Genomic DNA, 20,358 nt, shown 5'->3' with positions numbered 1-20,358 from the left:
AGGTAGTACAGGTATTAATGGGAGGCTGTGGGTCAGGTAGTACAGGTATTAATGGGAGGCTGTGGGTCAGGTAGTACAGGTATTAATAGGAGGCTGTGGGTCAGGTAGTACAGGTATTAATAGGCTGTGGGTCAGGTAGTACAGGTATTAATAGGAAGCTGTGGTTCAGGTAGTACAGGTATTAATAGGAGGCTGTGGGTCAGGTAGTACAGGTATTAATAGGAGGCTGTAGGTCAGGTAGTACAGGTATTAATAGGAAGCTGTGGTTCAGGTAGTACAGATATTAATAGGAGGCTGTGGGTCAGGTAGTACAGGTATTAATAGGAGGCTGTGGGTCAGGTAGTACAGGTATTAATAGGCTGTGGGTCAGGTAGTACAGGTATTAATAGGAGGCTGTAGGTCAGGTAGTACAGGTATTAATAGGAGGCTGTGGGTCAGGTAGTACAGGTATTAATAGGAGGCTGTGGGTCAGGTAGTACAGGTATTAATAGGAGGCTGTAGGTCAGGTAGTACAGGTATTAATAGGAGGCTGTGGGTCAGGTAGTACAGGTATTAATAGGAGGCTGTAGGTCAGGTAGTACAGGTATTAATAGGAGGCTGTAGGTCAGGTAGTACAGGTATTAATAGGAGGCTGTGGTTCAGGTAGTACAGGTATTAATAGGCTGTGGGTCAGGTAGTACAGGTATTAATAGGAGGCTGTAGGTCAGGTAGTACAGGTATTAATAGGCTGTAGGTCAGGTAGTACAGGTATTAATAGGAGGCTGTGGTTCAGGTAGTACAGGTATTAATAGGAGGCTGTGGGTCAGGTAGTACAGGTATTAATAGGAGGCTGTGGGTCAGGTAGTACAGGTATTAATAGGAGGCTGTGGTTCAGGTAGTACAGGTATTAATAGGAGGCTGTGGGTCACGTAGTACAGGTATTAATAGGAGGCTGTGGGTCACGTAGTACAGGTATTAATAGGAGGCTGTAGGTCAGGTAGTACAGGTATTAATAGGAGGCTGTAGGTCAGGTAGTACAGGTATTAATAGGAGGCTGTGGTTCAGGTAGTACAGGTATTAATAGGAGGCTGTGGGTCAGGTAGTACAGGTATTAATAGGAGGCTGTGGTTCAGGTAGTACAGGTATTAATAGGAGGCTGTGGGTCAGGTAGTACAGGTATTAATAGGAGGCTGTGGTTCAGGTGGTACAGGTATTAATAGGAGGCTGTAGTTCAGGTAGTACAGGTATTAATAGGAGGCTGTGGGTCAGGTAGTACAGGTGTTAATAGGAGGCTGTGGGTCAGGTAGTACAGGTATTAATAGGAGGCTGTAGGTCAGGTAGTACAGGTATTAATAGGAAGCTGTGGTTCAGGTAGTACAGGTATTAATAGGAGGCTGTGGTTCAGGTAGTACAGGTATTAATAGGAGGCTGTAGGTCAGGTAGTACAGGTATTAATAGGAGGCTGTAGGTCAGGTAGTACAGGTATTAATAGGCTGTGGGTCAGGTAGTACAGGTATTAATAGGAGGCTGTGGGTCAGGTAGTACAGGTATTAATAGGCTGTGGGTCAGGTAGTACAGGTATTAATAGGAGGCTGTGGTTCAGGTAGTACAGGTATTAATAGGAGGCTGTAGGTCAGGTAGTACAGGTATTAATAGGAGGCTGTGGGTCAGGTAGTACAGGTATTAATAGGAGGCTGTAGGTCAGGTAGTACAGGTATTAATAGGAGGCTGTGGTTCAGGTAGTACAGGTATTAATAGGAGGCTGTGGGTCAGGTAGTACAGGTATTAATAGGAGGCTGTGGTTCAGGTAGTACAGGTATTAATAGGAGGCTGTGGGTCAGGTAGTACAGGTATTAATAGGAGGCTGTGGGTCAGGTAGTACAGGTATTAATAGGAAGCTGTGGTTCAGGTAGTACAGGTATTAATAGGAGGCTGTGGGTCAGGTAGTACAGGTATTAATAGGAGGCTGTGGTTCAGGTAGTACAGGTATTAATAGGAGGCTGTGGTTCAGGTAGTACAGGTATTAATAGGAGGCTGTGGGTCAGGTAGTACAGGTATTAATAGGAGGCTGTAGGTCAGGTAGTACAGAGGTGTTCTATAAACACAACATCCTGCCTTTCAGCTTTTGTGAAGGCTTGTTTGATGTTGATGACTCTCTCTCTCTCCCTCGCTCCATCTCTGTCATCTCTCCTAGGATCGTCTGTACTTTGTGATGGAGTATATTAACGGAGGGGACCTCATGTACCACATTCAGCGTGTGGGCAAGTTCAAGGAGCCACAGGCAGTGTAAGTTACAGTCTGTTGTCACTGGCTATATATCAACAGCCATACATATAGACCTAGCTCACCTATAAGACAGTTTAAAGTCAATAGTGCACAGCATCTATATCCTCAAAGTCAGCTCTCTGTAAATGGATGTACTGTATTATCAACCTGGTATCATACCTTTCTGTAACATCTACTGTTTTGAAAAATCATCACACTTTTCACATATCTACATGCTTTTCCATGTTTCTAAGTGATCATGTTGTTGCCATTGTAGGTTCTATGCTGCAGAGATCGCTGTGGGCCTGTTCTTCCTGCACAGAAAGGGTGTTGTATACAGGTGGGTGTGAAAGTCTCCCTGGAACCATATTCATCTCTACACTAGTTTGGGGGATTTCCTTATCCGGTGTAGTGTAGAAATTTGTCCCACACTGAAATTTAAAACACATCAGGGACAACTACAGTGTTATTGAGAAACTGTGGTGACACAGGGAGTAACTGCTGTTTGTGAAAGCTGAGTATTGAGCTGCAACTTTGCCTGGCTTGTTTATAATAGCTGTATCTTAATTATATCTGCATGCTGAAAAAGTTAGCTTAGAAGGTTCTATAAATACAGACTGAGAGACTCATTGTAGAGGTAGTGAGATAAAAGAAGGAGCAGTACAGGGAAGATAAAGAAAGAGAGAAAGGAAGAGCCAAGGCTAAGAGATGTACAGTTGAAGTTGGAAGTTTACATAACCTTAGGTTGGAGCCATTACAACTCCAACCACTCCACAAATTTCTTGTTAACAAACTATAGTTTTGGCAAGTCAGTTAGGACATCTACTTTGTGCATGACACAAGTCATTTTTCCAACAATTGTTTACAGACAGATTATTTCACTTATACACTTTACACACTGTATCACAATTCCAGTGGGTCAGTTGTACACAAAATGGACTGTGCCTTTAAACAGCTTGGAAAATTACAGAAAATAATGTCATGGCTTTGGAAGCTTATGATAGGCTAATTGACATCGTTTGAGTCAATTGGAGGTGTTGCTGTGGATGTATTTCAAGGCCTACCTTCACACTCAGTGCCTCTTTGCTTGACATCATGGGAAAATGAAAAGAAATCAGCAAAAAATTGGAGACCTCCACCTTGGGAGCAATTTCCAAATGCCTGAAGGTACCACGTTCGTCTGTACAAACAATAGTATGCAAGTATAAACACCATGGGACCATGCAGCCGTCACACCGCTCAGAAAGGAGACGCATTCTGTCTCCTCGAGAACCAACTTACCTGGGTCGAAAAGTGCAAATAAATCCCAGAACAACAGCAAAGGACCTTGTGAAGATGCTGGAGGAAACAGGTACAAAAGTATCTATATCCACAGTAAAACGAGTCCCATATCAACATAACCTGAAAGGCAACTCAGCAAGGAAGAAGCCACTGCTCCAAAACCACCATAAAAAAAGCCAGACTACGGTTTGCAACTGCACATGGGGGCAAAGATCGTACTTTTTGGAGAAATATCCTCTGGGCTGATGAAACAAACATAGAGCTGTTTGGCCATAATGACCATCATTATGTTTGGAGGAAAAAGGGGGAGGATTGCAAGCCGAATAACACCATCCCATCCGTGAAGCACGGGGGTGGCAGCATCATGTTGTGGGGGTGCTTTGCTGCAGGAGGGACTGGTGCACTTCACAAAATAGATGGCATCGTGAGGATGGAAAATTATGTGGACATATTGAAGCAACATCACAAGACATCAGTCAGGAAGTTAAAGCTTGGTCGCAAATGGGTCTTCCAAATGGACAATGACCCCAAGCATACTTCCAAAGTTGTGGTAAAATGGCTTAAGGACAATAAAGGCAAGGTATTGGAGTGGCCATCACAAAGCCCTGACTTCAAATTCTATAGAATATTTGTGGGCAGAACTGAAAGCGTGTGCGAGCAAGAAGGCTTACAAACCTTACTCAGTTACACCAGCTCTGCCAGAATTCACCCAACTTATTGTGGGAAGGTTGTGGAAGGCTACCCGAAACGTTTGACCCAAGTTAAACAATTTAAAGGCAATGCTACCAAATACTAATTGAGTGTATGTAAACATCTGACCCATTGGGAATGTGATGAAAGAAATAAAAGCTAAAATAAATTATTCTCTCTACTATTATTCTGACATTTCACATTCTTAAAATAAAGTGGTGATCCTAACTGGCCTGTAACAGGACATTTTTACTAGGATTAATTGTCAGGAGTGTGAAAATTTAAATGTATTTGGCTAAGGTGTATGTAAACTTCGGACTTCAACTGTACATAGATACTGTACATGGAGAATACTGTAGGCTACAGGGAAAGAGTTAGAGAATGGAGACAAAAGCAATAGTAAGAGAGAATTAGTTTTGAAGAAAGGAAAGACAGATGTAAAGGGGGAGGAATATAGAGGTAGAGATATGGAATGAGAGGTTCAAAGAGAGAGAGAAAGAGAAAGCTCTGTTTTATCTCCATCAAATCAAATCAAATTTTATTTGTCACATACACATGGTTAGCAGATATTAATGTGAGTGTAGCGAAATGCTTGTGCTTCTAGTTCCGACAATGCAGTAATAACCAACGAGTAATCTAACCTAACAATTCCACAACAACTATCTTATACACACAAGTGTAAAGGGATGAAGAATATGTACATAAAAATATATGAATGAGTGATGGTACAGAACGGCATAGGCAAGATGGAGTAGATGGTATTGAGTACAGTATATACATCTCCATCCCGCGGATCAGCGGGTTGTTACCTACCCTCACCACCTGGGGGTGGCCCGTCAGGAAGTCCAGTACCCAGTTGCACAGGGCGGGGTTGAGACCCAGGGTCTCGAGCTTGATGATGAGTTTGGAGGGTACTATGGTGTTAAATGATGAGCTGTAGTCGATGAACAGCATTCTCACATAGGTATTCCTCTTGTCCAGATGGGTTAGGGCAGTGTGCAGTGTGGTTGCGATTGCATCGTCTGTGGACCTATTGGGGCGGTAAGCAAATTGGAGTGGGTCTAGGGTGTCAGGTAGGGTGGAGGTGATATGGTCCTTGACTAGTCTCTCAAAGCACTTCATGATGACGGAAGTGAGTGCTACGGGGCAGTAGTCGTTTAGCTCAGTTACCGTAGCTTTCTTGAGAACAGGAACAATGGTGGCCCTCTTGAAGCATGTGGGAACACTAGACTGGGATAAGGATTGATTGAATATGTCCGTAAACACACCAGCCAGCTGGTCTGCCTAGGAGCAAGACATCCTGGTCCGTGATGGGGCTGGTTTTCTTTTTGTAATCTGTGATTGAATGTAGACCCTGCCACATACCTCTTTTGTCTGAACCATTGAAGCGTGGAATCAGATTGGTCGGAAAAGCGTTGAACAGACCTGAACGCGGGAGCTTCCTGTTTTAGTCTCTGTCTATAGGCTGGGAGCAACAAAATGGAGTCGTAGTCAGCTTTTCCAAAAGGAGGGCAGGGGGAGGGCCTTATATGCGTCGCGGAAGTTAGAATAACAATGATCCAGGGTTTTACCAGCCCTGGTAGCTCAATCAATATGCTGATAGAATTTAGGGAGTCTTGTTTTCAGATTAGCCTTGTTAAAATCTCCAGCTACAATGAATGCAGCCTCAGGATATGTGGTTTCCAGTTTACATAGAGTCAAATAAAGTTTGTTCAGGGCTGTCGGGGAGGAATATATGCGGCTGTGATTATAATCGAAGAGAATTCTCTTGGTAGATAATGCGGATGACATTTGATTGTGAGGAATTCTAATTCAGGTGAACAGAAGGACTTGAGTTCCTGTATGTTGTTATGATCACACCACGTCTCGTTAATCATAAGGCATACCCCCCCGCCCATCTTCTTACCAGAAAGATGCTTGTTTCTGTCGGTGCGATGTGTGAAGAAACCAGCTGACTGTAACGACTCCGATAGCGTGTCTCGAGTGAACCATGTTTCCGTGAAGCAAAGAACGTTACAGTCTGTTATGTCTCTCTGGAATGCTACCCTTTCTCGGATTTCATCAACCTTGTAGTCAAGAGACTGGACATTGGCGAGTAGTATGCTCGGGAGCGGTGCGCGATGTGCCCGTCTACGGAGCCTGACCAGAAGACCGCTTCGTCGGCCCCGTTTACGGTGACGTTGTTTTGGTTCCGTTTCGTGAAAGTCGTATTCCTGGTCGTAATGATAGTGAGTTGACGTTGCTCTTATATCCAGAAGTTCCTCTCGACTGTATGTAATAAAACCTAAGATTACCTGGGGTACCAATGTAAGAAATAACACGTAAAAAAACAAAATACTGCATAGTTTCCTAGGAACGTGAAGCGAGGCGGCCATCTCTGTCGGCGCCGGAAGTAATATGTGGTTCTGTGGTAAACACAGTGATATAAAACACAGGGCTTAAAGACAGGGCTAAAACACAGTGATATAAAACACAGTGCTAAAACACAGTGATATAAAACACAGTGATATAAAACACAGGGCTTAAAGACAGGGCTAAAACACAGTGATATAAAACACAGTGCTAAAACACAGTGATATAAAACACAGTAATATAAAACACAGGGCTAAAACACAGTGATATAAAACACAGTGATATAAAACACAGGGCTTAAAGACAGGGCTAAAACACAGTGATATAAAACACAGTGATATAAAACACAGGGCTAAAACACAGTGATATAAAGCACAGTGCTAAAACACAGTGATATAAAACATAGTGCTAAAACACAGTGATAAAAAACACAGGGCTTAAAGACAGGGCTAAAACACAGTGATATAAAACACAGTGCTAAAACACAGTGATATAAAACACAGTGATATAAAACACAGTGCTAAAACACAGTGATATAAAACACAGGGCTTAAAGACAGGGCTAAAACACAGTGATATAAAACACAGTGATATTAAACACAGGGCTAAAACACAGTGATATTAAACACAGTGATATAAGACATAGGGCTTAAACACAGTGATATAAAACACATGACTAAAACACAGTGATATAAGACACAGGGCTAAAACACAGTGATATAAAACACAGTGATATAAGACACAGGGCTAAAACACAGTGATATAAAACACAGTGATATAAGACACAGGGCTAAAACACAGTGATATAAAACACAGGGCTAAAACACAGTGATATAAAACACAGGGCTAAAACACAGTGATATAAGACACAGGGCTAAAACACAGTGATATAAAACACAGTGATATAAGACACAGGGCTAAAACACAGTGATATAAAACACAGGGCTAAAACACAGTGATATAAAACACAGGGCTAAAACACAGTGATATAAAACACAGGGCTAAAACACAGTGATATAAGACACAGGGCTAAAACACAGTGATATAAAACACAGGGCTAAAACACAGTGATATAAAACACAGGGCTAAAACACAGTGATATAAAACACAGGGCTAAAACACAGTGATATAAGACACAGGACTAAAGGACTAATATAAAACGCAGAGCGAAAGCAAATGAACAGGCAAAAGAGCAGAAAGACGCCAGAAAGGAAGGTAGAAGCGAAGGAATGGTGAAAAGAGGCGGGCTGCTGTAGGACCACAACTGATTAGAGGCCAAAGAATGATTGTCTGTTGTAGTGTTTTAGTGTGTTGAATGCGTGTTGAGGGACAGAAAAACAGGATAATTTAAGGCAAAATATTGATGTTTTTCAAATGTTTTCAGCCTCCCTCTGATCTTCTGCCTCCTTCAGAAAGAACAAACAGTAATAATTCAGTCAACAACACACCAGCTCCGTAATCAAATGACAGCTTACACAATTAAACTCTCAAACGCCTTCCTTCCACATAAGAATTTGTTCTTAACTGACTTGCCTAAAAAAATAATTGCTCTTTCACTGTCTCTGTCTGTCACCAACTCTCTTGCTCTTTATCTCTCTCCCTTTCTTTGATCCCTCTATCACAGGGACCTCAAATTGGACAACGTGATGCTGGACTCTGAGGGCCACATTAAGATAGCAGACTTTGGCATGTGTAAGGAGAACATGTATGAAGGCATGGTCACACGCACTTTCTGTGGTACCCCCGACTATATCGCCCCAGAGGTGAGGACCACGGGGGGGGACTGAGGGGAGAGACTGGGGGCGAGAGATTGAGGGGAGAGACTGATGGGGAGAGACTGAGTGAGAGAGACTGAGTGAGAGAGACTTAAGGTAGAGACTGAGTGGGAGAGACTGATGGGGAGAGACTGATGGGGAGAGACTGATGGGGGAGTCTGAAGGGAGAGACTGAAGGTAGAGATTGAGGGGGAGAGACTGAGGGGGAGAGACTGAGTGAGAGAGACTTAAGGTAGAGACTGAGTGGGAGAGACTTAGGGGAGAGACTGAGTGGGAGAGACTGAGGGGGAGAGACTGAGTGGGAGAGACTGAGGGGGAGAGACTGAGGGGGACAGGAGGGAAGAAATTAAGGGGTAGGGGTGAGGATGCCGAGGGCCAGAGATAAGGGGTCATGAACGGAGACAGGTGGTAGAGCTGCTTCCTGTATTGTCTGCTTGAGGGGGTGACCGGTGGTAGAATGTTCTTTCCCAATTTCTGCACGTGCTGTGTTTTATCCCTCACTACATGTAAGAATTGAATCTCATTTCACGTCTGTGGCAAAAGCCATCACAGCTCAGTTACAATTTAGCTGTGTGTGTGTGTGTGTGTGTGTGTGTGTGTGTGTGTGTGTGTGTGTGTGTGTGTGTGTGTGTGTGTGTGTGTGTGTGTGTGTGTGTGTGTGTGTGTGTGTGTGTGTGTGTGGGTGGACATGTGGACTGGTAAATTGGATGGTAGGAAAATAGTCCTTTGTTATGGCAGATATACATAGCCCACTGTAATAATGGTGGGTGGTGTGGTGGAAGTTTAGAAGAGAACAATCGTATGTGCTGCTACTGCTGTTAACGTAGCTCAGACCAGAGTAACTGTCCTTGACTGAAATTGCAGGCAGAGCAAACCTGGGTAAATATGAAAATCACATGGGTTGCAGTGGTTCCCACATGCTGGTCCCACAATGGAATAGTGGGTGTGTTTGGGTTGGGCTTCCAGCAGTATATTATTCATGTAATGTGGCTCTTTCACCTTTCTCTCCTCTCTCCTGACAGATCATTGCATATCAGCCCTATGGGAAATCAGTGGACTGGTGGGCTTATGGGGTTCTCCTCTACGAGATGCTAGCAGGACAGGTACGTGCAGTAGTATATTTGTCAGATGGAAGTCTATTGTTCAATAGATCAAATGTGGCCTCATGTTATGCTGAGTCCATATTTCATAGCATTCTATAGCCTATATATATATATATATATATGGCTCCAGGTCATCTACAAGACCCTGCTAGGTAAAGTCTCCCCTTATCTCAGCTCGCCAGCAGCAAGAGCGACATCATTGATGTATACATAGAAAAGAGTCGGCTCGAGAATTGAACCCTGTGGCACCCCCATAGAGACTGCCAGAGGTCCCTCCAATTTGACACACTGAACTCTATCAGAGAAGTAGTTGGTGAACCAGGCGAGGAAATAATTTGAGAAACCAAGGCTATTGAGTCTGCCAATAAGAATGTTGTGATTGACAGAGTCGAAAGCCTTAGCCAGGTCGATAAATAAGGCTGCACAGTAATGTCTCTAATCGATGGCAGTTATGCTATCGTTTAGGACTTTGAGCATGGCTGAGGTGTACCCATGACCAGCTCTGAAACCAGTTTGCATAGCGGAGAAGGTACGGTGGGATTCGAAATGGTCGGTAATCTGTTTGTTAACTTGGCTTTTGAAGACCTTAGAAAGGCAGGGTAGAATAGATATAGGTCTGTAGCAGTTTGGGTCTGGAGTGTCTCCCCCTTTGAAGAGGGGGATGATCGCGGCAGCCTTCCAATCTATGGGAATCTCAGACGATACGAAAGAGAGGTTGAACAGGCTAGTAATAGGGGTTGCAACAATTTTGGCAGATCGTTTTAGAAAGAGATGGTCCAGATTGTCTAGCCCGGCTGATTTGTAGGGGTCCAGATTTTGCAGCTCTTTCAGAACATCCGCTATCTGGATTTGAGTGAAGGAGAAGTGGGGGAGGCTTGGGCGAGTTTCTGTGGGGGGGCGGTGGGCTGTTGATCGGGGTGGGGGTAGTCAGGTGGAAAGCATGGCCAGCCGTAGAGAAATGCTTATTGAAATTCTTAATTATAGTGGATTTATTGTTGGTGACAGTGTTTCCTAGCCTCGGTTCAGTGGGCAGCTGGGAGGAGGTGCTCTTATTCTCCTTGGACTTTACAGTGTCGCAGAACGTTTTTGAGTTTGTGCTACAGGATGCAAATTTCTGCTTGAAAAAGCTAGCCTTAGCTTTCCTAATTGCCTGTGTATATTTGTTCCTAACATCCCTGAAAAGTTGCATATCACAGGGGCTGTTTGATGCTAATGCAGTACGCCACAGGATGTTTTTATGCTGGTCAAGGGCAGTCAGGTCTGGAGAGAACCAAGGGCTATATGACTATATATGGCTATATATCTGTTCCTGGTTCTACATGTTTTGAATGGGACATGCTTATTTAAGATGGCGAGGAAGGCACTTTTAAAGAATAACCAGGCATCCTCTACTGACAGGATGAGGTCAATATCCTTCCAGGATACCCGGGCCAGGTCGATTAGAAAGGCCTGCTTGCTGAAGTGTTTTAGGGAGCGTTTGACAGTGATGAGGGGTGGTCATTTGACCGCAGACCCATTACGGATGCAGGCAATGAGGCAGTGAGTACAGACCTGGGTAGTAAGACAGAACTCTGCAGGCTTTCTCTGCAGGAGATTACATCACCGCCCCCTTTGGCAGTTCTATCTTGTCGGAAAATGTTACAGTTAAGGATGGAAATTTCAGGGTTTTTGGTGGTCTTCCTCATCCAGGATTCAGACACGGCTAGGACATCCGGGTTGGCAGAGTGTGCTAATGGCGTTGTTGTCACAGTAGCACTCAATAACAGGGCAAAGCATGTCATTGCATTCTGATGGGACAATCTGAACAGATGGTAGAGAACTATGGCTGGCATCTATTGCCAATATGAACCCACTGTACACCAATGACTTCTATGACAGATGAAAGACTTCACAGAGGAACATTAAAGGAACTCACACACACACACACACACACAGAAATTAGATCCACAGGTTGGTTCTGAGTGGCTGCTGGGTTTTTAGGGCTGAGTTCCCAACTGTCCTCTGTTTTATTCCACCTCAGAGTGGTGGCTAGTCCGGTGGTATCGCGCTGTGTAAGATCACAAAGACAAGGGGATTGATTGGTCACAAAATACATGATTGGTCACATTTCTTTGGCTATTTGTCCTTTTTGAAGATATACTGTAAGTATACCATAAGCACTGCATGTACAGTAAAATTATTTTCATATCTTATCCACTATAACCATGTTGCTACAAATGTGGACCTTCAGTAAGCAAATTGCAGTAAAATGTGGACCCTCACTCGTGTGTACATTTTGGTTGTCAACTGTATCAATGAATGACGTGTGTATGTTGTTTCCCTGAAGCCGCCGTTCGATGGAGAGGATGAAGATGAGTTGTTCCAGTCCATCATGGAGCACAACGTGTCCTACCCCAAGTCCATGTCTAAGGAGGCTGTCGTCATCTGCAAGGGAGTAAGTAGCTGGGAGATATGGGGTTGTATCTCTCCTACAGTAACTCACTGAGAGATATGGGGTTGTATCTCTCCTACAGTAACTCACTGGGAGATATGGGGTTGTATCTCTCCTACAGTAACTCACTGAGAGATATGTGGTTGTATCTCTCCTACAGTAACTCACTGAGAGATATGGGGTTGTATCTCTCCTACAATAACTCACTGAGAGATATGGGGTTGTATCTCTCCTACAGTAACTCACTGAGAGATATGGGGTTGTATCTCTCCTACAGTAACTCACTGGGAGATATGGGGTTGTATCTCTCCTACAGTAACTCACTGGGAGATATGTGGTTGTATCTCTCCTACAGTAACTCACTGAGAGATATGGGGTTGTATCTCTCCTACAGTAACTCACTGAGAGATATGGGGTTGTATCTCTCCTACAGTAACTCACTGGGAGATATGGGGTTGTATCTCTCCTACAGTAACTCACTGGGAGATATGTGGTTGTATCTCTCCTACAGTAACTCACTGGGAGATATGGGGTTGTATCTCTCCTACAGTAACTCACTGAGAGATATGGGGTTGTATCTCTCCTACAGTAACTCACTGGGAGATATGGGGTTGTATCTCTCCTACAGTAACTCACTGAGAGATATGGGGTTGTATCTCTCCTACAGTAACTCACTGAGAGATATGGGGTTGTATCTCTCCTACAGTAACTCACTGGGAGATATGGGGTTGTATCTCTCCTACAGTAACTCACTGAGAGATATGGGGTTGTATCTCTCCTACAGTAACTCACTGAGATATATGGGGTTGTATCTCTCCTACAGTAACTCACTGGGAGATATGGGGTTGTATCTCTCCTACAGTAACTCACTGAGAGATATGGGGTTGTATCTCTCCTACAGTAACTCACTGAGAGATATGGGGTTGTATCTCTCCTACAGCAACTCACTGGGAGATATGGGGTCATCATTTTAAATGGGCATCGATGACCCTATACATAAGTTGTTCAACTCATGTACAAAGCATTTTACACAATGCTTGTGAGGCAACATATATATATATTTTTGACACCACACAACGGTGCCAATGTGATTTGGAACTGGATGGCATGCTCCAACTGAAAGTTTGCTGCATTTCTACACATTTTCCCATGGGGCGGAGGGAAGTTTTAGTAATTTTATATAATTTCATTGGCAGTGGGTGGAGAGAAAATTTTTACAGCTAATTTCCTGTAATTCCACACGTTTTGCCACAGGGTGATGAAAAATGTTTCAGTAATAAAAATGAATAAGGGCCCCCGGTCGGTAATTTGACCATGATTACTACATGTTAATATAGCTGGCTAGACTAACTTACCGATCTCATTTTGTTTGCTGACATGGGCTGATTGAGTGACTGTCAGTGACTGACATGACAAGAAAAATACTGCTGATGCACAAACACATTTCATTCTACAATTGTAACTCTCAACAGTAAGTTGAGATCCTGACTAAGTTCCTACAAAAGCGGGCCACCTGGCGGGCCACCATCCCTGGTCTCCTTGGTATCAAAGTCACATAGTCTTCCTCTTCTTTCTGTGGATGGCCATGCTTATATACACTATCGTTCAAAAGTTTGGGGTCACTTAGAAATGTTCTTGTTATTGAAAGAAAAGCATTTTTTTGTCCATTAAAAGAACATAAAATGTATCAGAAATACAGTGTAGATATTGTTAATGTTGTAAATGACTATTGTAGTTGGAAACGACTGATTTTTTAATGGAATATCTACATAGGCATAGGCCCCAAACTTTTGAATGGCAGTGTACCATTGAAATTTGAATTTTGCAGCAATTTACACATAGAAGAGATTCAATTTAGATGTTCTGTCTTCGGTTCAGTTACTTAGGGATGATGTCACCCGCTGTCCATGCTTCTGAACATATACAGTAATTCATCTGATGCTCTATTGTCGTCGTGACAACAGAGGCGTGTCTCCTCAACCCTTCTCTCCTCCACCTTTAAATCTATATGATCTATGAAATCATTATTAAATGAGACAATTTGGAGTTGAATAAAATAGGCGCTAAATACATATTATCGATAACCATCATTTGCAATTTCCTCCCCTTTCTATTTTTAGGCTGGATTCTGAATAATGAAAATATGGATCAAAAATAAGGTTATTAAGGAATGCTGTTGGAAAGGGAAATATAGAGTGGCTTTAAGAGTTGAAGGGAAGCTACACAACAGACCACCAGTACACCAGTAATAAAGAACTGCTGTTGTCAAGGCTATACAATTGTAGCTTCTATAATGCTCAGTTATGGGCCTCTCTCTCTCTTTCTCTCTCACTCCCTCCCTCTCTCTCCCTCCCCCATCACTTTACTTCCCCCACCCTCCAGTTCATGACCAAGCACCCATCAAAGCGTCTGGGCTGTGGTCTGGAGGGCGAGAGGGACATCCGGGAGCAGGCCTTCTTCAGACGTATCGACTGGGACCGCCTCGCCAACAGAGAGATCCAACCGCCATTCAAGCCTAAAACGGTGTGTATGTGTGCGTGCGTGACTTACCCAGCTATTAGAGTCATTCCAGAAGTTATTGGAAGTCTATGATCAGATGAAAGAGACCTTTTTATCCACATGCACAGGCTGCTATCATAACAAGTCTCTTTAAAGGAGAAATCTTCAGTTCAAACCATTACAAAGCGTCACCCCTCCACTGATAGCTACAGTAAGAGATGGGGCTGGAGAAATGTATCCACTCTCAAATTCATAGACAAAGCTATGGATAGAAAGACTGACCATCCATCATATCAAAATGACAGTTTTGACTATGTTTTGAGGTGATACAGTGTTTGTTTACAATGATTCTGTTTACAAACAAAGGAGTAAAACAAGCTTATATTTTGGGTTCTGATGGAGTAAAAACATGTAACTAAGCTCTTGAGGGTTTTATAAGTTATATTCCTCAAGAATCAATGGGGAAATATCATAAAATTAAAAGTCAAAAAGTGGATGTAGCACACACGTATTGGCACTTTAACCTTTTAATGCAGTGGGCTAAATCAGGGTCACATGGAATGTTTCTTGGTAGTCTTAAATAAATCTACTTTGAAAGAAAAGTATACACCTCACACACATGGTTATGGTCTTAAAATGAAGAAGACACCTGTACCATGTCAGATATGGAGTTGAAATGTATTAAATCTTTTGTTTAAATCCCAATATTACACTTTATATACATCACAGGAGCCTGAAATATAACAAAACCGCTTGACATAGAAACACAACATTTTCTGCATTTAAAAAAAATCTAAGTTTCTAAAAAATATTAATAACATTCCACTCATGAGGCCACTAGAGGGCGATTTGGTCATTTGACTGCAGGAAAGGGCTGGAGAGGACCACTCACCACTCTGATGCACAACATCAAAGACACACACTTCAGGTGCACTATTACTCATAAGTGGGGTTTGTATCATATTTCTAAAGAGTTGTAAAACTATTTTTAAAGAGTTTTAGAGAGTCTGTTTCCATAACTAAATTGGCCACTGTAGAAATGTAGGCATCACTTAGTGTGTGTGTGTGTGTGTGTGTGTGTGTGTGTGTGTGTGTGTGTGTGTGTGTGTGTGTGTGTGTGTGTGTGTGTGTGTGTGTGTGTGTGTGTGTGTGTGTGTGTGTGTGTGTGTGTTCGTCCGTGTGTTCGTGCGTGTGTTCGTGCCTGTGTGTGTCTCTCTGATTCATCTCCTACCCTGTGTGGGTCTGAGAGCCTGCAGCCATGTGTCACTGTGGGAGGTTAAAAAACTGCTAGAGCACAGCTGCAGCCTCCATCTACCCTCCTCCATCCCTCCCTCCATCCCACCATCCTCCTTTGCCACCCTTCCTATTGCTAAACACACTCTCACAACCAGGTGTGGGGGCTTTGTGACCAAACCTACACCCCAACCCCTACCCACCCCTCTCTCCCTCCATCCCACTTCTCTCCATCACAGCCCCTTCTTTTCCTACAAACACACTTGCCGGGCGTGGGGGCTTTGTGACCGAACCCTCCTACAGAGGTTTAAGAATACATTGGTTTAAAAATAGCCCTCTAAAAGCCTCGTAGCCCTCACACCATATCCGCCGCATTGCTTCATGGCGGATGTATCAGTGTGGGTTCACATACAAACAGAGCTAATTCTGGTCTCCATTTATTCTGGAGGTATTGTGAGGTACAGTATATTGTCATAATGAGATCGTTCTGGAGGTATCGTGAGGTACAGTACACTGTCATAATGAGATCACTCTGGAGGTATCGTGAGGTACAGTATACTGTCATAATGAGATCATTCTGGAGGTATCGTGAGGTACAGTATACTGTTGTAATGAGATCATTCACCCACATAAAGTGACAGCTAGACATCCTCTTGCTGTGGGCAACATAATGCACTTCCTTTACCGCCTAATATCAGCCATGTCTCTGTCTCTCCCTCTCCCTCCCCCCTCTCTCTCACACACCCACACAGGGCGGCAAAGGAGCAGAAAACTTTGACAAGTTCTTCACACGCACCCAGCCCATGTTGACCCCTCCAGACCAGCTAGTCATCGCCAACATTGACCAGAGCGACTTCGCTGGTTTCTCCTACATCAACCCACAGTTCATCCACCCTTCCCTCCTTCACAGTGTGGTATGAGGGGATAGATCAGGGAGAGGAGGAAGAGAGAGAAAGAGGTTGGTGAGAGAGCAAGAGAAAGAGAGAGAGGGGGAGAAGAGAGCCATGTGGACTGGGACTGGGACAGCAACCCTCCACATTGACCACCAATCCCCTATTGTCCCTTTGTCAAAGAGACTAATATTATCTTCATGTGTTCTCTGGACTTCAGTCGGCGACATTCTGTAAACAAGCTGTCCGCGAACGATCTCGATTGGAATTTGTCTGATGCGATGGAGGGGGTAAGGGAGGGGTTGGTGTACAGGGGAGTATGTCTATCTGGTGATTGAGCGCAGTAATCATGGATACATTGATTTGAGAAGTAGGCCTGCAGTAAGCGTTGACAGTACAGTAAGCATTGACATGAATTGCACACTGTTACCATGGGGAACCCTTTAACTCTGCAACCTACTGGCCTAACATTCAGGAATGGGTTCCATGTTTTCCACAGTTCCAGAACCTCCTACTTGCTCTAGAACCTAGAGCCAAACCCTACAGTACCTTCCTGTCCGGAAGTTGTCTGTGGGACTACGTACAGTATCTCATGATTCCTCAGTGTGTAGCTATGGATAGTAAAAAAGAACTCCCTCCCTATGAAGCATGATGGAACATACCCTCCTGTCCCTACCTTTCCTCTCTCTGTTGTACTTACTGTACTGTACTGCCATTTCTAAACAGTCTGCTACACCACATTCTAGATTATATTTATATACCTACAGAGAAGAGAGGTCTATTATCTACTGTTACACGAGTGCCAAAATAGAGGTGAAACAAATCATTTTATTCCAGTACATATCTATATAAACATCTACTATCTACAGCGTCCTTTTCTTACGAAATTCCTATAGTCAACTATGATGTCTTTCCTTGTGGTGAAGCCGTCAACCCTTCTGATGGTGTCAGCACGCTAAACTAAGCTCAACACAGTGTTTCGCTGGCAGTTTTATTAAAATACTCCAAACCGTTACCGAACGTTTACAAACCGCTATCAAACGTTTACAAAACGTTACTAAAATGTAACCCACCAAGTATAGCTGTGTCTAACCTAGTATGTTGTTAAAGAACAGCTTTTAGGTCCGTATGAACAGTTGACTGATGAAACAATGATGAACTTTTAAAGATTTTATTTTTGGTGAAAGCACCGGTACCAATTTTCTCAGAGTTATTTAGGAGAATTAATGAGCAAGACTGAATTGAGGATATGGTTCTGTTCATAAGGTTTGCAACAACATGTAACTTGGTATTCCGGACTTCTATTTATGGGGAAAAATCTTGAACTGAGGTTCATGAGAAGACGATGTTTTGATTTTCCTACTGAAAATGCTCTTTCCATATGCACAATGCAGTTCTCGGTTGCATGCTTATTTCCTGATTCTGAAAAAGCGCTAGATGACTTTCTAGGGGCTGCAGCACACGTCTGATATTTATCATTGTGAAACCAAGTATTATGATATCTGTTGATTCATTCATTGTTGTCTGTATGAAAGTCCTACCCCACTGAAAAGCTGAATGAGATTCAGAGACTTGTTACTTATTAAACATATTCCGTATGTTTCCCTCTATACTTTTCTGTCCAGAGAGAACATTGTTTACCCTATTTGTCGACCATTTTGTAGATATCGAAAGAGCTTTTTCAAAAAGAGAAATGACTCGCAGATTTTATACCACGAACTGAATGTGCTTTTACTACCTTAGACGGGTTAAACATCTCTGTTTAGATGACTATCCCAAAAACACATGACGTTTGGCTGAATCTTTGGTAGCTTTGTTATCAGCGAAACCTTGTAATATGTATTTTCTCTATTTATCCACAGTTTGTTTTTGACTATTTTAAAGGTAGAGTCAGAGAAATGACCTTTGCACAAAAAGCATCGCAGAAATTGCGATGAGCAAGACTCAAGACTTCACTCTCACAAAGTCACCCACAGTATCTGTACATGGGTTCCCTCCACGCGCTTACAGAGTAGTAGGCACTGGACCAAAACTGACCCGCACTCTCAGTGTGTTGCAGAGATTGACCCACTATGCTGTTTACTTTGTGCATCTTGGTCATATCGCTGACTCTACCTTTAATGTTTCACAGACGATATGCAGTATCTACAGTATGTGTGACTGTGGCGCGTGGTCCCTGGTTGAATACACTCCTACTCCTAGCCTTGGCAGAAGTGTGTTTTCTGGCTTTCGCTGTGTGCATGTGAGGGTAAGGCCTGATCTAAGCATGAGAGAAGGCATGATGCATGTTAACACAGATCCCCAGGTGTACAGTATGAAGTTCATGTGTCACCAAGCATCACAGTGAGACACACGCCTGTCCCGCTAGCCCCTCCCACTACACTTCTCTCCTCTTTCTGTTCTCCTCTTCTCCATTTGTTTATTGGTTTGTCTTAGTGTTCAGTCTCCTGACTCAACCAAGTTCTAAATTCAGTCAGAACTCACATCTAAGTCATGAACGATTTGAATTTTCTGTCTCTTCTGTTTTGGTTGTGGTTATGTAGAAGATCTCTTTCTGTGCCAGACTGTGAACCTACATAATGAGAGATCAACACAGAACAAGCACAGGAAGTTCAATCAGACACAACTGAACTGCCAAAGAATAAAGAAACGTTGGTCTATTGTGTAATACACCCTGACCACAAAGACACAGTTGTTTTGGCGTTTCAGCCTATTGCCAAATGTCTTGCATTTAGTCAGTTTCTGTTAGACAAAAGTATTTGTAGCATGTCCTTGAAATGTAGCTGTTCAATGGGGATGACTACTGAAATGATGTTAACATGTAACTTTGATTCCATTTTAGTATTAAAGTGTCCCATCTGGACCAAATGGACCTATTAGAAATAAGGGGAACCATATGTTTACACAACATTGCTGATGAGACAAACTGAGAAGTATTTCATTGAGTCAGGATCTTGTCTGTCCATCTAGATATTATGTTTTACTTCAAAGATGTGGAGGTTTCTACATGGAGAATATAGCACTCTCTATAGAACTTATCAGATACTAGTGGGAAAGAGAGGCTAACCTTAGTTAGCCCTGTGAATGACGTCTCACATTGAGAATCTATGTCTAGTGAGTGGGTGGTGTTTGGGCTACTATAGACACAAAACCTCCAAGCAGTATGTACTTTCAGGAGGAACTACAATCACTTGCAGTCATTATTTGAATCACCGTGGCGATCATGGGACCACAACACAGGGATGTTTTGTATGCTTTGTTTTCATTTCACTCTCCTTGCTTTTGTTTGTCAGGTTCTCCCCTGTTCCTTCGCTAACTGGGGTATAAAGGATACTGTGTATGAATAAACCAATGAAAATGCAATCTGCTTTATTTGTGTTGTTTAGCTTTCTGTAGCCTCCCAGGCTTCGTGTGTAGATTCTACATGTTGGACGGTTTGCTGTATCATTGTACTGTCTATCACTATTGCTATCCATGAGGAATCCTGCTTTGCCTCACAGACTTCAAAAGTATTCTTGCTTAAAAGCAACGAAATCTCACCAATATCCAAATGCCACATTCAGTATTTTCTCACCGAACAACAGAAACCACAGCAATAACTTTTCCATCTCCTCAGGGTGACAAAAGGATGAAGGTTGTCTGCCGTCTTCATATTAACCCTTCAAACGTGGCCTGCCAGATAGGAGCATTTAGAGGTTTTGCACACTCGGCCTGCACACAGACAAATTGTCAGCAATCAAAGCCTACTGAGCCCTCAGATGAATCAGCAGAGTCCTGCTGTTTGTTTTGTCTTGGGCTGGGGTTCGCCTCGTAATGTGTGTGTATGTCTGTTGTTTCTCCCACTCTATGCCCCCCCCCCTG

At 43.1% G+C, this 20,358-nt stretch overlaps 1 protein-coding gene across 1 annotated transcript in view; it reads left to right on the top strand.

Moving 5' to 3' along the window:
- The window catches only part of LOC110486837 (protein kinase C alpha type), a 198,940-nt gene extending 179,080 nt beyond the window's left edge, over positions 1-19,860 (top strand). The window contains exons 11-17 of the mRNA XM_036939339.2: positions 2,174-2,265; positions 2,522-2,584; positions 8,191-8,329; positions 9,364-9,444; positions 11,771-11,878; positions 14,258-14,398; positions 16,360-19,860. Of these exons, the coding sequence (XP_036795234.1) occupies positions 2,174-2,265; positions 2,522-2,584; positions 8,191-8,329; positions 9,364-9,444; positions 11,771-11,878; positions 14,258-14,398; positions 16,360-16,527 (792 nt within the window). The 3' untranslated portion in view covers positions 16,528-19,860. The remainder of the gene's footprint in view (positions 1-2,173; positions 2,266-2,521; positions 2,585-8,190; positions 8,330-9,363; positions 9,445-11,770; positions 11,879-14,257; positions 14,399-16,359) is intronic.
- The last annotated feature ends 498 nt before the right edge of the window (positions 19,861-20,358 follow it).

Source organism: Oncorhynchus mykiss, chromosome 12 (genome assembly GCF_057628025.1).
Source record: "Oncorhynchus mykiss isolate SJ-2025 chromosome 12, ASM5762802v1, whole genome shotgun sequence".
Classification (NCBI taxonomy): Eukaryota; Metazoa; Chordata; class Actinopteri; order Salmoniformes; family Salmonidae; genus Oncorhynchus; species Oncorhynchus mykiss.
Note: the sequence above shows the minus strand (reverse complement) of the source record. Positions and strands in the feature narration are given on the sequence as shown.